We start from the raw sequence: 22,521 nt of genomic DNA, 5'->3' as shown, positions 1-22,521 counted from the left end.
ATGGACATCACAAACCAGAAGCACTTAGCATGAGTGCCAATTCTCAACACCTGCCCAGAGGATGTTTTTTTTTTTTTTTTTAAAGTAGATAAAATACAGTATTATACATCAAACAAGTCAATTAGTCCATATTTAAAATCAGTATTATAACAAGTAGTTTAAATGTTCATGTGAGTAGCTCTGTCATAAATCTTTTTTTTTCTTTCTTCTTTTTTAGGTGTTTGACAAAAATTTTAGTATCAGTCTGCTCCCTCAACTCGCTGGGGAGCGAATTCCAGAGGCTGACTCCCTTAAAGTCCAAATGAGGTCTTAAACATTGGGGGGGATACCATGTCAGAATTTTGGCATCTGGTGATCACAGCAGACATTTTAACAAGTTTCAGTATACTAAAATTGACAAAGTTTTGAAAGGCAAAGAGTTTATGCTTTTGAATGACTTTGCAGCGATGCCATTGTACTAGCTTTTTGAATCACACGAACCTCAAAGTGTTAACCTATAACCTCTGACAACAGCACTTGCCACAACAACTCTCACAGTCCCTGGTTCACATGGGATTTGTTGTTGCAGGAACTGATTTGCAAAGCCTACTCATTACTAGGCGAAATCTCGTGACTGCAACTGGGCTGCATGCTTAAATAGAATATTTTAAAGTTTTTCAAGGCAAAGATACGTAACACAATTCTTTATGTGAAATGTGCACACTCACACCCTATTTGTCATAGTAAGGGGAAAAAGCTAACTTTGATCCCAAATGTAAACATTGATCATAAATATGTCATTATAGCGATGACGGAAGCAAAGATGTGTGTCTGACAATAAATGTATTTGTATGACCCTAAGGTAATTCTACCTTTGCATCATGAAGTCAGTTTTTAGGCTTAACCTATGTACTAATCAACCGTTTTACATTCAAAACCAGATCCAGTGCCGGCCCTGGCCATTATGGGGCTCTAAGCAGAATTTTGATTTGGGGCCCCCATCCCGCCACCTCAGCGTTACACTTGGATCTAGGATTCTGATGTTTAACTCACCTCTTTCATTTCTTTAAAGGGGACCTAACCCCCCAATTTTTTAAACGAGAGAATACATTGTATGTGCCAGCATTAGAAAAAACACGGTAATCTCATTAATATTGCATTTGTGGAATAAGAATTAAACAGAATAATTCATCAAAATAAAGAAGTTGCCATCTTTGGCAAAATCATCATCAGCTGCAGAAGTGGCGTTGAAGCGCAAGTAGCGCCTTGCTGCTAATACAGCCCGCAATTGAAATGTGTCGGTTGACAGAGTTTGAGGCTGATGGATTTTATCTTTCCATCCTGTGTGCACCATGGTTGAGATTGAAACATGCATCGCCCATCAGAGGAAGGATCACGAAGAGTAAAAGTATTGGACTGTACATATCACCTTCTTGATGCGAAAGAGATCCGCATACAGAAATTCAGATGTCTCACAACTCGATAAGTATACACATGGAGATGACAATGTTCTAAGCATGGTTTATTATGTAGCTTTTGTGCATCTAATGAAATCGAATATGTAGGCTGTTGTTGCTACATATTTACTAACTGCATGGGTTTCTTAGTAAATAAATGCAGTCAAGAATTGGTGCATGCACGTCACATTCTCACAAATTCGCACTCTTGCAAGAGCGAAAAGACCTAAAAATGGAGGCCCCCGTAAGCGAGTAGATGTGATGTTTTAAACATATTGTTTTAGAATAAATACTTGGCAGATTGAAGTAAAGAGCAGCTGATCAATAAGATATGCACATTTAAATTATAGCAGTTTTGAAATCTTGGGTTTAGTTCTCTTTTAATATGTTTTGTGTGTGAAAAAAAAAGTCTTAAGCTTTTCGGGGGTCCCCAAGCAGCCACTTAGTTCGCTTATGCCTCGGGCCGGCTCAAGCCAGATATCATGGGATTAGGACTGAAGACTGATTGTAGACTCTAATTGGCCATTGTAGAATTTAACTTTGTGGAAGAAGTCTTTTCTATTTAAAGCGGAACTTAACCCAAGATGTCAAAATGGCATGCCCGCAGGCGGCATGGTGCAAAACTGGTGAGCAGATCTGCCTCACAGTTCTGAGGACCGGGGTTCAAATCTGGCCTCAGCTGTGTGGAGTTTGCATGTTCTCTCCACGCCTGCGTGGGTTTTCTCCGGGTACTCTGGTTTCCTCCCACATCCCAAAATCATGCATGGTAAGTTAATTCAAGACTCTTAAATTGCCTGTAGATGTGAATGTGAGTCCAAATGGTTGTTTGTTTATATGTGCGGCTGGCAACCAGTTCAGGGTGTACCCCGCCTCTTGCCCAGAGTCAGCTGGGATAGGCTCCAGCACGCCGGTGACCCTGGTGAGGATAAACGGGATGGAAAATAAATGGGTGGATGGATGGGAGTCCACACACACCTGTCACCATTTCAATTTTTAAGTGCCCAGAAACCAACAACACATGGATTGGGCCCCACAGAAACATTATTTGCTTTATTTACTTAAATGACTGAATGAAGAAGCTGTTTGCCAAACATACTTATTGATCGTTTGTGTGTGCATGCGTGTGTGAGAGTGAGTGAGTGTGAGTGAGAGAAATTAAGATTACAGCATGGCACGTATCCTCAAGAAGCATGTTTTACAGTGATTTATGACCATAAAATAGGGCTAATATAGGGCTAATATTGCCAGATGCACTGCCATAACAACAATAGAAACATCAGCAACTTACTGCAATGTGTTTTCTTAAATTAGAAGTGGGCTGAAATATCCACGTTTGGACACACCCAAGACTACACTGCATCACAAAGTTGTTGTTTTTGTGAGTCTTTAAACAGCTGTTTTTTTTTTTTCCAAAATGAGTCACTTTGATTGGACCGCGAAGGCTTTGTGTTTGGTCATGTGCCATCTGATTGGTGAATTGGAGTCAAATGACACTAATGATCACGTTGGATTGGTGCAACGGCGCCCTATGCAGAAGTCGAAGATGAAGTCTAAAAAGGAGGCTTTACACGATCAGGATTTTTGGGGCCGATTACCGATCAGCAAGTTTAAAAAAACGATAACCGATCACCGATCTGATCACAAGATGGAGCAATGTGTCTATTTAAATGACTTGTTCATTTACTGTTTTTACTTGAGTACTGTATACTGAGTATCTTCTAAAGTATTCTCTAATCCAGTGACTCCCAACCAGTGTGCTGTGGCACATTAGTCTGCCATGAGCGATCTTCATTTTACTTAACTGCTCAAAAAATAATTCATTTACAAGAAATAATGTATGTTTGTTCCTCTATTTATGCCAGTGAGGCATTGTGACAGACAGAACAAATGAATGCTCTTCTATTATATGGCAGCAAGTACATACAGTACAGTATTCCAGTGTGCTTGAGTCTTGGACAGCCAGGTAACGTTTGCACAACTTAGCCAAAGAAGAAAGACCCACCACAGCAGCGAGTTCTGGATGGTGGGAATTTGTGGTGTTTGCAAATAATCAGGAATCTCTGTGTGGGGTTGAATAACACTCCACTCTTCTTCCCCTTGATAGTGTACAGTTGTGCATAATGTTTGTAGTTTTGATTTGCAATACATTTTAACTAAATGCCATATATTTGACTATAATCATTAAGTACTGCACATTCTTTGTATACTGTGCTGTTTTCATGTACATTTTATGTTAGTGGCTTACAATAATATTAAATGCACTTTTTGGGTATAAAATCTCTTCCTTGGGCGGCCGACTGGTTAGAGAGTCAGCCTCACAGTTCTGAGGACCGGGGTTCAATCCCCGGCCCCGCCTGTGTGGAGTTTGCATGTTCTCCCCCTGCCTGCGTGGGTTTTCTCCGGGCACTCCGGTTTCCTCCCACATCCCAAAAACATGCATGAATTGGAGACTCTAAATTGCCCGTAAGTGTGAATGTGAGTGTGAATGGTTGTTTGTTTGTATGTGCCCTGCGATTGGCTGGCAACCAGTTCGGGGTGTACCCCGTCTCCTGCCCGATGATAGCTGGGATAGGCTCCAGCACGCCCGCGACCCTAGTGAGGAGAAGCGGCTCAGAAAATGGATGGATCTCTGCCTTGGGTTTTTTTATGAACACTTGGGCCTACTGTGCTACTGTATGGTTGTGATTCTAGTGGTATTTGGAGAGCAGAGTATTATTGAGATGGTAACCACTGTAGTGTATGATGGGTTAATGGGCTTGACTAACAGCCAATCGGAGAAGGATTTGCTCCGTGGTGGCCAATGAGATTCTGGATCAGGCCTTGGCCACACCACTGCATTTGTATGCACCCTTTAGGCCTACAAGTGAAATTAAATTCGTCCTAAGTGCCCACACTCAAACATTTTCATTACCTCTTAACCAGGTCTACATCCAGGACTTTCCAGTCAACAAGAGTCACATATTGAGACTGACAACCATTCACACTCACACCTACAAAAAATGTAGTCTTCACTGCAGTGAACCACACAGGCATGTTCTTGTACTGCAGGAGGAAGGAATTGTACTTGGAGAGAACCCACCTAAGCACAGGCAGCATGGCATGCTAACTCTAAAATGAAACATTGAAAACCAGACCGGCAGCAGGAGTGCCTAACAATTAATCACAGTACATTTCAAACAGTGTTGGGAAGATTACTTTGGAGATATAGTTGGTCACAATTACAAGTTACCTTGATGAAAAGTGTAATAGTCTTAATTATTTAAATTACATACTTTCCCAGAGTAATAAAGCTAATTATTGCGGCACGGTGAACGACGTGCACAGATCTGCCTCACAATTCGAAGGATGCTGGTTGAAATTTGGTCTCGCCTGTGTGCAGTTTGGATGTTCTCCCTGTGCCTGCGTGGGTTTTCTCCGGGTGCTCTGGTTTCCTCCCACATTCCAAAATCCTGAATGGTAAGCTAATTGAAGACTCTAAATTGCCCGCAGATATGAATGTGAGTGTGAATGGTTGTTTGTTTGTATGTGCCCTGCGATTAGCTGGTGACCAATTCAGGGCGTACCCTGCCTCTCGCCCAGAGTCAGTTGGGATAGGCTCCAGCATACCAGTGACCTTATTGAGAATAAGCGGTACAGAAAATGGATGGATGGATAAAACTAATTACATTCGAGTACATTTTGAATGACTGCATCAACAGGATCCTTGGATGTATCCTCCAAAAAGTGGATTAAAACCATAGATCATTATTTTGGAATTAACCACATATTTGTTCTTTACACAAATAATAAACTGACAACAAAACTTTATGAAATGCAAATACAAAGTAAAAAAGTGGGTTTGTTGCATTTTGTGTACATCCATCCATCCATCCATTTTCTACCGCTTATCCGGGTCGGGTCGCGGGGGCAGTAGTTTTAGCAGGGACGCCCAGACTTCCCTCTCCCCAGCCACTTCATCCAGCTCTTCCGGGGGGATCCCGAGGCATTCCCAGGCCAGCCGAAGGACGTAGTCTCTCCAGTGTGTCCTGGGTCGTCCCCGGGGTCTCCTCCCGGTGGGACATGCCCGGAACACCTTACCAGGGAGGCATCCGAATCAGATGCCCCAGCCACCTCATCTGGCTCCTCTCAATGCTGAGGAGCAGCGGCTCTATTCTGAGATCCTCCCGGATGACCGAGCTTCTCACCCTATCTCTAAGGGAGAGCCCGGACACCCTGCGGAGGAAACTCATTTTGGCCGCTTGTATCCGGGATCTTGTTCTTTCAGTCACGACCCACAGATCATGACCATAGGTGAGGGTAGGCGCGAAGATCGACCGCTAAATTGAGAGCTTCGCCTTTCGGTTTAGCTCCTTCTTTACCACAACGGACCGATACAAAGTCCGCATCACTGCAGACGCTGCACCGATCCGCCTGTCGATCTCCCGTTCCATTCTTCCCTCACTCGAGAACAAGACCCCAAGATACTCGAACTCCTCCACTTGGGGCAGGATCTCATCCCCGACCTGGAGAGGGCATGCCACCCTTTTCCGACTTGAGGACCACGGTCTCAGATTTGGAGGTGCTGATTCTCATCCCAGCCGCTTCACACTCGGCTGCGAACTGCTCCAGTGAGAGTTGGAGCTCACGGCTTGATGAAGCCAACAGAACCACATCATCAGCAAAAAGCAGAGATGCAATACTGAGGCATTTTGTGTACAGCATGTTGGAAAACCACCATACTGTACAGTGTTGACCCAATGACAAATGTGCATAATTTAGACAATATTGCTTCATATGACAACCCAGATAAGTGAATGTTCCATAAAAAGTCCGTAATTAGAAAGATGAAACTATTCAAAATTCTATGTTCTTTTATGTGTACAAAAGTTTAACTATGACTCTATCTAACCTTTTCAAAATCTCAGGTGATGCTTGGAGGTCATATTTGGTGGAAAAGTCTAATGTTTGAAACGACAGTAGAATGGCACATGACCAGAGAAAGCCAATCAGAAGCATTGGCTTTTGAAGGAAGTGATTAGAAAAAGCTTTTGAGGCTATTTTTCAAAACTAAAATTGTAATCATTGAAATTTCCTCAACCAACTCTAATTTAATGACACATTTTTTAATGATTACAATTACATACATTTGGCAATTAAATTAAATAATATAATTACATGAATTTAGTTACTTCCCAACATCAACTACAAAGCATATGATAACAATTTCAGAGACTAAATATTTGACATGTTGATACAAAAAAAAAGACCATCTGTACGTACATTCAAAACTTTATTATGGAATACAGTGTAGAAAGCGTTTCTCCAGTCAATGCAAATGGCCTCCAGAATATTTCAGTGAAAAAAAAAAACCCCAAAGCAATCAGCAGAAAAAAAAAGAAAAGAAATCCTGCTTCCACATTTCTTCTACTTTCTGTCATGCTGCTTGTGAGCACTCGTGTGAAAGCATGCAGACAACTCTATTGCCAAAGAACAATTCAATGACCAGTATTTTAAATGTATAACCATGTGAGAGGTCACACTTTCAGTGTGACATTGGGATGGAATAAGCCGTTGGAAAGAGCTTTCTGCTTTTGTGACTGTTGCTCATCATAGAAATCAAAAGAACGCTTGCCTTTTGCCTTCCAGCTCCCAACCTAATGATCAATATACAGACAGCAGAGAACTCAAATGTGCTTGGATGGCAGAAAGGCGAGCAGCATACCTGAAGAGAAACAAAGACGAAGGAGAGAGGCGATGCGATTGTGCTGGGGGAGGGGCTGGCAAATGGTGCAAACCCCATTATAAATACAGACTGCCTGCCAGCCTGGCTATTCATGCAGAACTGCAAGTCATTTCTTCTCTACCACACTCTTGTGTCCTCCCTCCCATCAGCACTCCACCTGTTCCATCAGCAGACAGGAAAATCATTGCTCAACCAAAATTGGATAAAAGCCTGCTTGCAAAAACCCCAGACCAAAAATGGCAAAATGCACACATGTAATTCTAACCCAGCCTTGGCTAGACTCCCGCAAACCATCACCCATACAAGATACCTCGCACGAAAAAAAAAAATCCAAAAAGAGTCAAACTCCAAAGCAAAAATGAAAAAAGGGTGAGCGCCGAGCAACCAGGACTTTACAATATTGAATTAAATGAAAAATAATATACATATGAAGCCAGCTCCTCCACCTACTTCAGGAAAACTTAGAATGTTTAACACATTATGAAATGAACAAAGAAAAGCACTTAAAATTCCAAAAATCACAGATCTCTTTTAGGGTGTATTAGATACCAAAGCAGAACCTGTTCAACTAGATTTATATATTTTTTCATCATTGTTTGAAGTCACGCAATCACGAGAGGATACGAAATGTACAATCTTGCTAGCATAATCTATAAGTGAGAGACGTTCGAGTGTGAAGATATTTTTTTTCTTTCAAAATCCTGTTGTCATTTTTGTCATGCACTACATAGGAACGACTACAACTTCAGCATTACTTCAGTACATCACACAAGTTTAAAAAAATGACGAAATCTTTTTTTACTCTGTTTTCTTTCTTTTTTGAAAAACAAAACTGAACCCATAGAGAAAAGTAAAATAAAAACAGCTCATTCAGAATACTTAATTACTAGCATCGTCATCAACATGTTTGTTATCATCGCCATATATTTAGCCTTAAGAGCCTTGTGTGACTTAACACAGCCCAGCTGTCATAAGAATACACAGAGAAAAGCGAATGGAGAGCGGGTGGGGGAAGGTAGGGGTGGTAGTTATGATATTTTTTCTCCAGTGTAGAGAGTAGAGCGCAGCATCGGTACAGGAAGAGGAAAAAAGACTGGGCCTCATTTCTGAAATAACCTAATTGACTTAAACCTGCAATTTATTAAAAAATATACGTTTTTCCCGCTCATTAAAAATGGAATACATGAAGCCCATGGAGCCGGGAAACCATATTCCTGATCGGAGGCCAGATTTGCCTTTTCACACCTAAATTTGCTACAAGCTAAGAAAACTAAACCTACTGATCCTGAATCAGTATGGCGCGAACAGGCTTCTTCCATTAATGATGAGTTGGCTTGCACTTCCATACATCAGCAGGCCCAAATGGAGCAACGTTAAAACTCTCTCTAATTAAAAGGCATGTCGCTCCAATAAAGTGAACAAACGTGGTGCAAACTGGCTCAGCCACAATGTCCGCCGCCCAAGCAGTAGTGGAAAAAAACATGGCTACACAAATGCTCCGTATACTCAGTCACTGCTTGGTTCATGCCATACTGCTGACGTCACTCTACTCTGGGAAGGGGACGGGGGGGGGGAAGGTGCTTAAGGTGTGGAATGAGACGTGAGTTTGTGTTTGTGTGTGTACACAGATATGACATCCCCCTCAGTTCTGCATCTGTTCAAAGAACTTGTACGTTGGGTTCTCATAGCCATTCTGCTGCATTTTCGACAGGTGGCGCTCCTCAGGGGTAACGGCGGCGTCCACCTGGAGTGGAGCCGGAGAAAGATTGTGGTTACACACATGCACATGCGCAACATAGGGAGCATAACAGCTAGCCCACCACCCGCCCGAATACACGCGTCAGCCACTTCTGACCTCGATGACTCCGTGGTGGATAGAGGTGTACTGCTTCTTCCTAAGCATCACCAAGGTGATGACGATCACTGTCGCTATGACAACACCACCAACCATCAGGCCAATGATGGCACCCTTGTTGGAGCCTACATCCTCAGCAAAGAAGACCTGTGGGAGGGAAAATTGTCAGGCAACACTTGTATTCATTCCCCAGCTGGAATTGTGTATGATAAGATGTTAGAGAAATTGCATCTTGACACAGCGGCTATTTTTAATCTACTATGGACATTTTTCCAGGTATGAAAATAGAGAGATGATTGACAGCCTGACACCCGATGCTCACTGGGAATTCTGCAGCCTTAAGGTGTTTAGTCCAGTGTACAAACCCCGATTCTACCCCAATTAAGCTGGAATGTTGTGTAAAATGTAAATTATTTTTACATTTTTACATAATTCAATGATTTTCAAATTTGTTTTACCCTAATTTCACTTGAATACACAACAAAGACAAGATACTTAATGATCAAACGGATGCAAGCTATTGTTATTTTCAAACATTCTCTCATTTTGATTTTGATGCCTGCAGCACATTCCAAAAAAGCTGGGACAGGGGAAACAAAAGACTGGGAAAGTTTTTTTTTTTTTAAAAACCTGTCCTGTTCAGCCGCATGGCCTCGCAGAATGGTGGATCTGTATGCCTTTGTGCCGGAACAGTTTTGGTGTGCAACAGGGGTGTTTAAAATACTCCCTCTGCTTATTTTTATTTATTTTTTTATCATTCTGATGTTTACTGAAAATGCAGCCAGACAGAGAAGGGTTTTTGAGGACAGACAGAGGGATAGAGTGGACTAAGGATGAGAACCACAGCAGAACAATAGTGAGACAGAGACAGATATTTGAACACAATGTAACATTACAACAGTCATTTGTAGATAGGGGGAGGGGTGGGGCACCTGGTGAGGAATTGCAGTAACTAACCAAGAGAACAAGAGAGGACAGAAAAGGGCAGAACAGGATGTGTGAAAATGAGCAAGGCAGTGCTCCTGACGAGTGGTGTGGTGGGATTCTTTTTTAGTGTCTAAACACCTGTAAGAACCTGTGAGTTGATATGTTAGTATAACCTGTGTTGTTTTTAATGATCCCAGCACAAGTAATTAAAGCCTATAAACTTATCAGTGAATGAACACCATGTCACATGCATGTTAGTCAACTGGTGTACTGAGTTGCTGAGCCGGCACATCGAGGAAGGGTGAGTACAACTCTAACATCAATTCATGCAACATACCTGCAGGTACGTATTCTGCTACAGAATAAGAATAGCATTTTTTTTTTTCCATATTTACTTTTTTTTTTTTTAAATGGAGGGAATAAGGATTATCTGTAGTTCGTTGAATGCGTCTTTTACTTAACTGTCCACCACACACACCATCTTTTTCCCCATGAAACTGACTGCGACTTGTGTGCGATACAGTGACCTCCCGGTCAGTTTTGCTGTATGTCAAGCAAAGCTACCCTAACTGTAACCTGGCAATTTATCAGCTGTGTACAATGCTAGTGTGTCCTTCCTAGCATTATTCACTCAACAAAGCCTTCTTAATGGCAAGCATGAAGAGCCTCCTTTGTCTCTGTGAGACATATTAGCACCACCATAAATTGGTTCTCGGCACTTCTGATAGGTTGTGTGGAGATGCCACCTCTTGCTTTCTGCGAGGCTTCCGTGTTATTGATGCGTAAACAGCTGATTGGCGATGAATAGATTTAAAGCTATATTGGCAAATGTACTGAGACTAAGTCGACTTATTGGTTAACTCCTATGAGCCCGTGTGTGAGACTGTGCAGAGAAGGGGTAGAGGGCAAGCTTGCATATGTCAGTGAATGCATCTTTTCCTTGGCTCTTAAATAACATTGCATAAGTGGACTGTGAGTGTGTCACAGGGAGCATGTTTGTTTACCAGTTTCTGGTGGTGAACCTCATACTCAGTACTCTGTCTGTCTCCCTTCTCCATTCGGAGTTCAGGAATAGACTCCATCTTCATCCCAGTCACTGGCAAGGGAAGGAAAAGCACCATCTATTATGGATGGTGGCAGTCATGCACTTGCATACCTACAGTGGATATAAAAACTCTACACCTCTGTTCAAATGAGAGGTGTTTGTTTTGTAAAACAACGAAACCAGGACAAATTACAAAAATGTTTTCGTTTTTTTTTCTCAATGTGACCTATAACCTGTAGAACTCAATTGTAAAAAAAAAAACAATTTAAATATTTTAAGGCGAAATAAAAAAAACTTAAAATAACCTTGTTGCAAAATTATGCACACCCTCAAACTAATTCTTCAATGCAGCACCTTAAACTTTTATGACAGCACGTAGTCTTTGGGGGTAGGAATCTTGTGGCACATCTTGATTCCAAAACCTCAAACCTCTTCTGGTCAAGCTATTGTTTTGTTGATTTGGATGCGTTCTTTGGGTCATTGTCATGCTGAAAGAAAAAGTTCCTCTTCAGCTTTCTAGCAGAAGCATGACGGTTTTATGCTAACCCTGACTGGTATTTGGAACTGTTCATAAATCCTCCCTACCACCTTGACAAAGGCTCGAGTTCCAGCTGAAGAAAAACAGCCCCAAAGCGTAATGCTGCCACCACCAGGCTTTACTGTAGGTATGCAGCTCTGTTTTGTGTTTGCAACTAACATCTTTTCAAATTGTGGTCAAAGTTCAACCTTGGTTTCATTGGATCATAATACCCTTTCCCATGTGTTTGGAACATTTCAATTGTGCTTTCGTCTTTCCACCAGACATATGAAGACGACGGTAGATTGTTGTCACATTTACTAAACAACCAGACCTTGCCAGAAATTCCTGCAGATCTTTTAGTGTAGCTGTCGGCCTCCCTGACCAGTCTTCTTACCTTTATCTGGGTTTAATCAGAGGGACTTTAAAATATGGTCCCAGGTTTGTGCTAACTCCCAGCTAACATGAGTTTGAATGCGATTAGTTAATTTTGAACACAATCTTTTCCCCAGTTATAAGAGGGTGTGCAAACTTTAGCAGCCACATTGTCTTTTGTTTATTTTTACTTGCCCTTTCTCATAAGATGATAGTTTTTTGTATTTTTTTTCTTTTAATTTAGTTGTCCGGTCAGATGAATAGTGGACAAAGTTTTGGAATTATTATTTTTTTATATCACAAATGTATAAAAAGGTGTATAGACTTTAAATCCACTTTAGCCATCATAAACTATACCAGTTTTTAATTGACTGTGTGCCTAATTATACTTATATTGTATGGAACTGTAGACATTTACAGTCTTCAGTGGTGAGCAAGTTACATCAAGAGACAGGTTATCACAAATAAGAGTGAGTCCACTGCCTATGTTCCCAATAAAAACTCCAAAAACAACAGTGGGAGAAGTCTTTCATGCAGAGAAACCCACCTGGCCGTGTGGGGACACCTCTGTCAAGACTGGGGCGGGAGTCCACAGGCTCAACTGGAGGAAGGAAGACAACACTTCACTTATGAAGGACAGATTTTTATACAGCTTTGACTCATTGCCTTGATTATCAGCAATGACCAAATGCTGGAGTAATAACCTTGGTTGTCAGTGTTAGGCTGGTTGAAGCTCTCGGGGTGGATAAAGCCAACTCCTCCCAAGCCCAGCGTGTCTTCCTGAGTCAGCAGCTCTGTTTGGCCATCTCCTAGCTCCTGGTCGGGCATCAGGGCATCGTTACCGTAGCTCACCCTTACATCTGTCTGCAGGTTGGCCAGCTGTTGCGCCATCTCAGCTTGTTCCCTCTGCAGAAGCTCTGATGAGGGGAGAAAGCACAAGGAAATTGGCCAAGGATGTGACTCAAAATTTTCTTTGAGTATTATCTTATTGGTTAATTTCACAAAATAATTATCATGGAGGACGCACATGATTGTTTCTGTGCTGGTAAAACTGCTGAAATCTCGAAAGAAATGCATCTAACATAATGACCCTCATAGATGATTCCAAGAATGCATCAACATTTTTTTAAATCAGCAGTGATCTATTGCTTTATCTTCTAGCTAATGTTTGTGTGCATCACCCACAGTGCAGTACAGACTGTCTCACAGATGGTTGTGTGACGCATGCAATTCCAATAAGCAGGAAAAAAAGAAAAAGGGAGGGACGGCATGGCAGCTTTATCTTCCTAACAAACAATTTAATTTGAATGTCCTGAAGAATTGGGTCAAATAGCTCTCACGTTCTTATCAGTAAAAAAAAAAAGAATTTAGAGCTTTCAATCCCACTGCTGTTAGAAGTAAAACAATCAGCACCGCATGTCACATCTGTCTCACAAGGTTGGAAATTTGGCAGGAAACTACACAATTCAGGTTACTTTGTGAAAACGTTTAAATGTCACATTTCGAACCAAACACCAAGGGAATGAAACTGTCGAGGACAGAGTGAAGTTAAACTTACCAACTTGGTCCTGAATGTCGTCAGCCACACCAGGCACCTTGTAGAGAAGTCCTAATGACTGGTTCATGCGCTCTTCAATGACACGCAGGTGGGTCAGCACCTATCACACACACACACACACACACACACACACACACACACACACACACACACACACACACACACACACACACACACACACACACACACACACACACACACACACACACACACACACACACACACACACACACACACGCACATAAATTGACTGGATAGTTTCCAGCGGCATCCCTGATGATCTCACACAGCAACCTGGTTGGGAATCACTGCATTGCAGGTCCAGTGTAAATAAATGGCTTGTGAATATAAATGTTTTTTTGGTTGTGTGTGATACCTGAGGCCTGATTTGCGCTGCCTTCTTTGGGTCCACCATACGAACATGTTCAAAGTGTTTAAGGGTGTGCTGCCTGTCCTTTTGCTCAGCACGTACATACTTCTTCAACAGGCTGAAGACATGACGAGGCTGCAACAGACAGAACAAGACAGCTAGTGAAACTCAGGACATCATAACTGGAGATGCGTTGGCTGAAACTACAATTTATGAACTGTGAAATTGAGGCTTCTGAGGTAGTTCCAAGCTTTTCCATGAGCACTTTCGCTTTGACACAGTCTCAGTGATTCAGAAGATAGGGATATATTGAGGGAGAGCAGCAAGAGAGGACAATACACACAATATACTTGGAATTTTAACAGAATATTCAGGCACTCAAAATATCACACTTATAAATAAACAGGACAAAAAAAACCTCTTAGACTGTTAGAAGAAAAAAAAAGTGATAGAGGTTATGAGAACAGAAACAAAACACAGAAATGTGACACTTCAAATAGTGGCTTGATGTGTGTTTGTCATTTACCCTGGGGGGGTCCTGCTGCAGGGCGGTCAGGTAGCTCTCCAGTGCCAGGCGACGTCGGTTGTTGTGCAGAGCTTCCACTCGGGCCATGTGAGTCTCCACCAGCTGCTGCCGTTCGCTGGCTGCTTCCTGCTCCAGTGTTTCTACCTTCTCTTGGAAACGCTAAATGCACAGTCGAAATATTTCGAGTAATGATAGGAAAAGAATCTCCTTAGCCAGCATTTTAAATGTTCAAATGGGAAGACTCATACGTTACCTGAATGACTGCCTTCTTGTCTGCGCGTGGAAGATTCTTGGATTCCCGTTCAGCCTCTTCCCACTCTCGCATCACCTGACAACAAGCAGAGAGACATACTGGCTATAACAAAGATTAACACATTATAGCCAATATATCAATCACTGCTATCCAAATATACAACCCCAATTCCAATGAAGTTGGGACGTTGTGTTAAACAAATAAAAGCAGAATACAATGCTTTGCAAATCATGTTCGACCTATATTTAATTGAATACACTACAAAGACAAGATATTTCATGTTCAAACTGATAAATTTTATTGTTTTTAGCAAATAATCAGTAACTTAGAATTTTATGGCTGCAACACGGTCCAAAAACGTTGGGACAGGTGGCAGAAAAGACTGAGAAAGTTGAGGAATGCTCATCAAACACGTTTGGAACATCCCACAGGTGAACAGGCTAATTGGGAACAGGTGGGCGCCATGATTGGGTATAAAAGGAGCTTACCTGAATTGCTCAGTTATTCACAAGCAAAGACGGGGCGAGGTTCACCTCTTTGTGAAAAAGTGTGTCAGAAAATAGTCGAACAGTTTAAGGACAATGTTCCTTAACGTACAATTGCAAGGAATTTAGGGATTTCATCATCTACGGTCCATAATATCATCAAAAGGTTCAGAGGATCTGGAGCGGTTAAAATCAAGCTTGCAGGCTCAGCAAAACACCTTTATCTGACAAACTGCCATCCAAGATTCAGTCAGACAAGACACTGAAACAGCGCCACGAGAGCTGCAGATGCAACTGATTGATCTCCAATGTGATACTGTCTTAAAAGAGAAGTTCAACTCTCAAACTGGATGAGTAATATGCTTCATTTAGCGGCGACAAATTTCCAAAAATCCAGAAGATGGCACAGAGGATGCTGGTGGTGTTCGGCTCTACATATGTGTGTGAACAGACTTTTAGTGTGATGAACACCAACAAAACATCCTACAGATCCCAGCTGAGTGATGAACACCTCAGATGTGTTCTGAGAATTGCCACAACAAAACTAACAGCAGACTTTGATGCATGTGCAAAAAAAAAAAAAGGTGATCAACAAAACAATACTGTTCCCGTTAAAAGTAAATCAAATTATTAAAACTACAATGCCTTTTTTGGTTTGTTTATTTTTATATGTTAGCATCTGCTTCTGGCTAGGCCCGCCTATCAAATTTTAAAAGTCAATGCGGCCCCTGAGCCAAAACGTTTGCCCACCCCTGTTCTAAAGGATATCACCACGTGGGCTGAGGAACACTTCAGAAAACCGATGTCAGTAAATACAGTTCGGCGCTACATCTGTAAGTGCAACTTGAAACTCTACTATCCAAAGCAAAAGCCCTTTATCAACAACACCCAGAAACGCCGCCGGTTTCTCTGGGCCCCGAGCTCATCTAAGATGGACTGATGCAAAGTGGAAAAGTGTTCTGTGGTCCGACGAGTCCACATTTCAAATTGTTTTTAGAAATTGTGGACATCGTGTCCTCCGGGCCAAAGAGGAAAAGAACCATCCGGACTGTTATGGACGCAAAGTTCAAAAGCCCGCATCTGTGATGGTATGGGGCTGTGATAGTGCCAATGGCATGGGTAACTTACACATCTGTGAAGGCACCATTAATGCTGAAAGGTACATACAGGTTTTGGAGATACATATGCTGCCAGTACATATGGCAGTCCAGACCTGTCTCCCATTGAACATGTGTGGCGCATTATGAAGCGTAAAAATACGACAATGGAGACCCCAGACTGTTGAACAGCTGAAGCTGTACATCAAGCAAGAATGGGAAAGAATTCCACCTACACAGCTTCAACAATTAGTGTCCTCAGTTCCCAAACATTTATTGAATGTTGTTAAAGAAAAGGTGATGTAAGACAGTGGTAAACATGACCTTGTACCAGCTTTTTGGGAACGTGTTGCAGCCATAAAATTTGAAGTTAATGATTATTATTATTAACAAAGTTTATCACTTTGAACATTAAATATGTTCTTGGTAGTGTATTCAATTAAATATAGGTTGAACATGATTTGCAAATTATTGCATTCTGTTTTTATTTATGTTTAACACAACGTCCCAACTTCATTGGAATTGTAGAATGCAAATATGCTCTATGAGCGGGGCTGTACCGATAACATGACATTTTTGTTGCACTACTGCTTTTGTTCCTCGTGAGCTCACCTATTGGAACCAATATGTGTTTGGGTTGGGAAATGTTATGACAAAGTGTGCTACAATTTTAGGTCTGTAGAGACAAGTGGAAGAAAAATAAAACAAAATAATACAGTACTTATAGCACTTGTAGAAATGACTCTCTCTCAGGAGTCACAAAATAAATGTTCCACTGCTGGCTGCGAGCATGGATTCACAAGTATTATCGCACTTCTCTTGCATCCTCTCTGACTCACTGGCTGAGCTCACGACTGTGCCCAACATACATCAGTGTCTGTAAAGGGGAAGTCAACTGTCCAAAACCTGATGACGCGGGTCTTGAAGCCAGTCAAGCAAAAGCAAACGCACTGAAACAAACTGTAGCGGAAGGAAATGTCAAGTTCTGCACAAGGCGTCCTCGTCTGCAGCTTTGAAGCTGTTGCTGTGAACCGTCTGCTGCAAATCACTTCATTAAGGAATGTAATTAAAATAGAATCGGTTCAGGCATCCCACCCAGGGGAGGATTAACAGATGCAGTTGTCTTTTAAAAAAAGACCTCTGCCCCCAATTTCCTATTCACAAATAATATTGTACATTCTCGCAGCTACAAAGAAAGTCCTTCTTTTGTTTTTCACAACAATCACATTTATTAATATACTTTATTGACTGTTCTACTGCAAGTAGCCACTAAATACTAAAGTATGAAAAAAGCTATAATCCTATCCTATGCATATATTTTTGCATTCTTGTCCATTAATACCTGGGACATCCTTTCACGGTGCTTGGCCTCCAGGCTCTCTTTAGCCTTCTGGAAATGAGTGTGCTCGTTCTCATCAGCAGGCGTCTCCAGGTAGTGGTCCACAGCGTCAGGAAAGCCGGGTGCGGCTGTGGGGACTGTGTCAGCAAGAGGAAAGACAAGAAGAGATGGGGATGTGATTACATGTTAAGCATCCCTGTATTTTCACATTAGGCTGCTTGAGGACAAACAGAACTCAAAATAGGTCGAGAGGAAGAAAACATGATAGCAAGTGGAAACACGAATAGTATAAAAGGAAACGAGCAAAGCAAACACCTCATGTCCCCCACCATCCTTTGTTTGACAAGCTTAATATCCTTTCCCAGTTATACAGTATTAAATAGCAGGGTGGAGTATCTCTCATCTGAATGCACTGAGCTCAAATTCACTCAACAGCCCTGAATGTTAACTTGTTGCCAAGACACGAAACCCAAATTAATCAGCAGAGTTCATTATCTTTAGTAAGAGGAATCAAAAAGTGGCTGCTGTTGTGTCTGTTTACTAGGCATGAAGGTCAGACATCAATTGAAATTGGTTATGTTGGCTGAGAGTGCATGACTGCACAAGAAAACTAAAGGAGATGTTACTTGCTATGAAGGAGAACACTTAAATGCATGCCAAGTGACCAAACAGCTATAAAAACACAGCTTCCATTTAAAAAAAAAAAAAAAAAAAAAAAAAAAGCTTTCACCGGCACATTCATGGCAAGCCGCAACAATTCAGGACATGTTTAGAGTCTTGGCACACCCATGTGAATATTAGCAATAATATGCTGCTCCAGTAAACTCTCACTTGGACTACACTCACAACACTAAAGAAAATACAGTCATTCACTCTCACTAAGATATGAGTAGAGGAGTCACTGTGACAGACCATGCAAACACTGAAATTAGGTCCTCACGTAACGAAGCATCCTGGTAGTTGGAGAAAACAAACCTTGAGTAACTGCCGTAATTTCTCGTGTATAATGCGCAATTTCCCCCCCCCAAAAAATTTTCAAAAGTCAATAGTGAGCATTACACATAGGTATAGCAGAAAATGAAAAAGACTTTCACATTTTATAAATGCCTATGCCGCCATCTAGAGGTTATGAAAAAGCTGTACACTTTCATTCACCTATGCCACCGTCCCCTAGAGGTTATGAAAAAGTTGTACACTTTCATTCTTGTATGCCACCAAGAGGTTATGAAAGTGGTGCAGCCTACACTTTCATTGCAATGACATATGGGTACATATGACTGCATATATGTACAATTGTGCTCATAAGTTTACATACCCGGGCAGAATGTGTGAAATATTTATTTTTTATTTTTTTTAATGATAATGCTTTTCTGAAATGCTTGCCAGTTTAATTTGAATCCCATTAAAATAAAATTAAATGTTTTTCGCCTGGTCCTTCATGTTTTCTTAAAAGAATTGTACACATCTTACAAATTCTGCCTGGGTAGTCAAACATATGAGCACAATTGTGTGTTTTCTCATTTATGAAATAAAATTTGGGCTGTGAATTTCAAAATAAGAGCAAGTAAATAAAAAGAACGTGCCACGTGTTCAAATAAAGTGCTTAACTTCAGAATAATTCTGAACAAAATACAGATAATACTTCATGTTTTGATCATATGGGTAGAAGCAAAATCATGCATTGTAAAAATGCATAATATATAGGTAGAAGGGTTTTCCAGAATTTTTAAGCTCAATTTTGGGGGTGCGCATTATACACGAGAAATTACGGTATTTGATGTCCTCGCAACCACATGATCTGACAAAGCACCTTAAAATAAGTTGCGGCAGCATGACGATGACTGTCAAATGATGTCAAGCTCAAATGAAGGACAATGTATTAAAAATACATAAGGTGGAGAAAAGTTAAATATTAGCCAGGAAGGGAGGCAGGAAAAGTTTAGAAGGAGCAGCTAGCATCTTGCAGGAGGTTAGAGTCACACAAGTGGCACTCTGGACAAGAGGGTAGCTCGTCTGGGTCATCTGCTGCTGGCAGAACTTACTGACGCTTCTGCAGACAGACCGGCAGTATTCCTCGGACTCAAAGTTATTCCTGTTGCCTCCACAGCCGCCGTAGATAAACTGAACACAGCGGCCCTCCCGGCGGTCAAAGTACCAGCGGGGCAGCATGGCCCGGCATGGACCAGTCTCTGCACTGGCCCAGCACACATCTTGGAGAGTACACACACACACAAATCTGTCAACATTCACACTCACTGCATCACCTCATCAGTGACAATGTGATACACATTTGCTGATATATTCACTTGAATTCTGAACCAGTTTTTGGTAGAAAAAAAACAAAACATACACAGTAGCTGGAACTGAATTCAAAACACACTCGGAAGAATGTTCCACATTCAAGAAAAATATATTTCTGTGAAGCTTATCGGAGTTGAACATCAATTCCCTTCACAACCTCGCAGATGAGATGAGACTACAACACATGTTCACAACAAAAAAGGTAGCTCACCCTTGACGACCTCCTCGACTGATTCAGTGGTGGTGGTGGTGGTCGTTGTTGTCATGGCAACATTGGTGGCTGGCTCGTCATCATTGTCATCAAGCGTGTCAACTATGTCTTCCTCCTCCTCCTCTTCATCTTCCTCATCCTCCTCCCCATCCCCATCTTGGTCGTTGTCTAGCATGTCCTCTTCCTCATCATCTTCCTCAACCGCCTCCTCCTCTACCACAGATTGCTTGGTTACCTCTTGCTGCTCTGCTGGCTCCGGCTCTCGCACCATACTGGGAGAGGAAGCGCAATGAGGAGAGATGAAGGGGAGGGGAGATGAGGAAGGAAAAATACTTTGAAAATGAAAGACAATGAAACACAGAAGAAACGGAGAACAAGGACGATGAGGACAGAAACTAATTTCAATCACTACCAATGAGAAGTTAATAGGGCTTGGTTTAGGGCTTTAACGTTCATGCCCACTTCAAAAGATTTGGGTGAATGCATTTTTATATCTGTATCTGTATGTATGTATATAATGACCAATTCTTGTTTTGAAAACTCACTATATACTATGATTATTCCACCTTGGAAAAAGAATGATGAAAAAATTAATTAAGAGCCCCGAATTACTGACATTTATCACTTTAAACCTGTAATATGTATTTTTTGTTAAAAAAAATAATAATTAAACCAAGACAATACTAGAGATGACATAAAGCTGCTGGTGAAGCCTATCAACTCCTCTAACATCTTGCTGTATTTTTCAGTATTTGATTTTTTTATATTTAGTGAATGCCTGATTAATTTCCTGTGCTGGCCTACTTGTTGGCGTACCGAGAATGATGGCATGGAAATGACGCATTTGACCGACCAACAGGCAGCGAGCGGCCCCTTGCCTTTTGTAAAAAGCTCACTCAACGAAGTTTTGCGTGTCTGTAGCAGAAAATAATCATACAATAATTACAGTGTAAACGAAAACAATAGTAATTGCAGCAAAAAAAACAAAACCTCTTTCCGAGGACCCCTTAGCTGCCCAATAAGGTGCCTGATGTAAAATAAACTAAGTTCAGTAACATCCGAGCAATGCATGCACAAAACGCAGCTATAATAGTGAATTTACAACAATTGCCTCTTCCGAAGATTCCATCTTTTTTCCCCACACTAGCTGTCCTTCAAAACACAAAAATGTTGTAGAATGTTGTACATACATACAAGAGGCTGCCTACATTATATCGAAGCAACAATTTCTGTTGTTGTAATGCTGAATTCCAGCCTAGGGGGTGACTGAATATACAGATTATAGCTTTAATGCGGTGGGACGGAGATTTCCTTCAGGAATTTATTTACAAAACATAGATTTCCTTGCGGCACGGTGACTGACTGGTTAGCACATCTGCCTCACAGTTCTGTGGTCCGGGGTTCAAATCCGTCCCCGCCTGTGTAGAGTTTGTATGTTCTCCCAGGGCCTGCATTGGTTTTCTCTGGGTACTTCGGTCTCCTCCCACATCCCAAAAACATGTGTGATAGGTTAACTGAAGACTCTAAATTGCCCGTAGGTGTGAATGTGAGTGTGAATGGTTGTTTGTTTCTATGTGCCCTGCGATTGGCTGGCGACCAGTTCAGGGGGTACCCCGCCTCTCGCCTTGAGATAGCTGGGATAGGCTTCAGCACACCCGCGACCCTAGTGAGGATGAACGGTACAGAAAATGGATGGATGGATGGATGGATAGATTTCCTTGTGGAAGTAAACATATTTCTGCATTACTATCATTTCCTCCTTTTGTTAGGGTGAGTCTAGTCATGAGGAAAGGTAGCAGGTTACCACATGCACTTAGGTCATCTGTATGCACTTAACATTTGCGTGAGGAGCTGTAACGTAACGACTATCACACTTGAAACATTTACCACGTGTCAATCACATTATTATCATCTTTCAGTTACCCAGCTGGGTATTTCTGCAAGAATCATAACATCTTGTTAATATATCATGTACCTGTTGTCAGAATAGTCAGTCTCTGCTCCACCCCACCAAACATCTGAATCATCGCCATCCTGCTCAACACTGTCAGTGTCACGCTCAGCCTCTGTCGGGCAGCACACAAACTCCACCCCTCGGAAACGGTCAATACCGCATGGAAGAAGCATTCCGTAGTCATGGAGATTCATGGTCCGGTCTGTACAGGACTATAGAATTGTTCAGAATTACAAAGTGGGAGAGGAAAGGTCTATTTATTGCTCACCGATTCAGTGGCGATAGTATGTGTGTGTTTCTGTCCTTACTTCCTTGGCCACAGTATGCCAGTGCAGGTGGCTCTCACACTGGTCCATGCGCTCCTGATGCAAGAACTTACACTTATCAGGAACCAGTAAGGCGTCGCTCACAAATTCTCCGACTGCAGCACAAATAACATCCCTATTTATCCATATTTGATACACAATGAATGGGCAGCTTCAGCTAAGTCTCATAGCAAAGGTTTTCCCGTATATTGAGCCCTTTTGTAGCGATGGAAACTTTGTCCGTC

General features: G+C 41.7%; 1 protein-coding gene across 2 annotated transcripts in view; it reads right to left on the bottom strand.

Moving 5' to 3' along the window:
• Positions 1 to 6,686: 6,686 nt before the first annotated feature.
• appa (amyloid beta (A4) precursor protein a) overlaps positions 6,687 to 22,521 on the bottom strand; it is a 57,096-nt gene continuing 41,261 nt past the window's right edge. The window contains exons 4-17 of one of the 2 annotated variants that reach the window (XM_061798581.1): positions 22,280 to 22,392; positions 21,993 to 22,183; positions 20,018 to 20,289; positions 19,548 to 19,715; positions 17,509 to 17,642; positions 14,585 to 14,659; positions 14,332 to 14,490; positions 13,812 to 13,940; positions 13,436 to 13,535; positions 12,582 to 12,794; positions 12,425 to 12,478; positions 10,945 to 11,036; positions 9,014 to 9,160; positions 6,687 to 8,902 (exon numbers count right to left, since the gene is read on the bottom strand). In XM_061798581.1, coding sequence (XP_061654565.1) covers positions 8,801 to 8,902; positions 9,014 to 9,160; positions 10,945 to 11,036; positions 12,425 to 12,478; positions 12,582 to 12,794; positions 13,436 to 13,535; positions 13,812 to 13,940; positions 14,332 to 14,490; positions 14,585 to 14,659; positions 17,509 to 17,642; positions 19,548 to 19,715; positions 20,018 to 20,289; positions 21,993 to 22,183; positions 22,280 to 22,392 — 1,949 coding nt within the window. In that variant the 3' untranslated portion in view covers positions 6,687 to 8,800. The remainder of the gene's footprint in view (positions 8,903 to 9,013; positions 9,161 to 10,944; positions 11,037 to 12,424; positions 12,479 to 12,581; positions 12,795 to 13,435; positions 13,536 to 13,811; positions 13,941 to 14,331; positions 14,491 to 14,584; positions 14,660 to 17,508; positions 17,643 to 19,547; positions 19,716 to 20,017; positions 20,290 to 21,992; positions 22,184 to 22,279; positions 22,393 to 22,521) is intronic. The other variant, XM_061798591.1, reaches the window with a different exon arrangement.

This window comes from Phyllopteryx taeniolatus, chromosome 1, assembly GCF_024500385.1.
Source record: "Phyllopteryx taeniolatus isolate TA_2022b chromosome 1, UOR_Ptae_1.2, whole genome shotgun sequence".
NCBI classification, from domain to species: domain Eukaryota; kingdom Metazoa; phylum Chordata; class Actinopteri; order Syngnathiformes; family Syngnathidae; genus Phyllopteryx; species Phyllopteryx taeniolatus.
The sequence above is the reverse complement of the archived record's forward strand: the minus strand, read 5'-3'. Positions and strand labels throughout refer to the sequence as shown.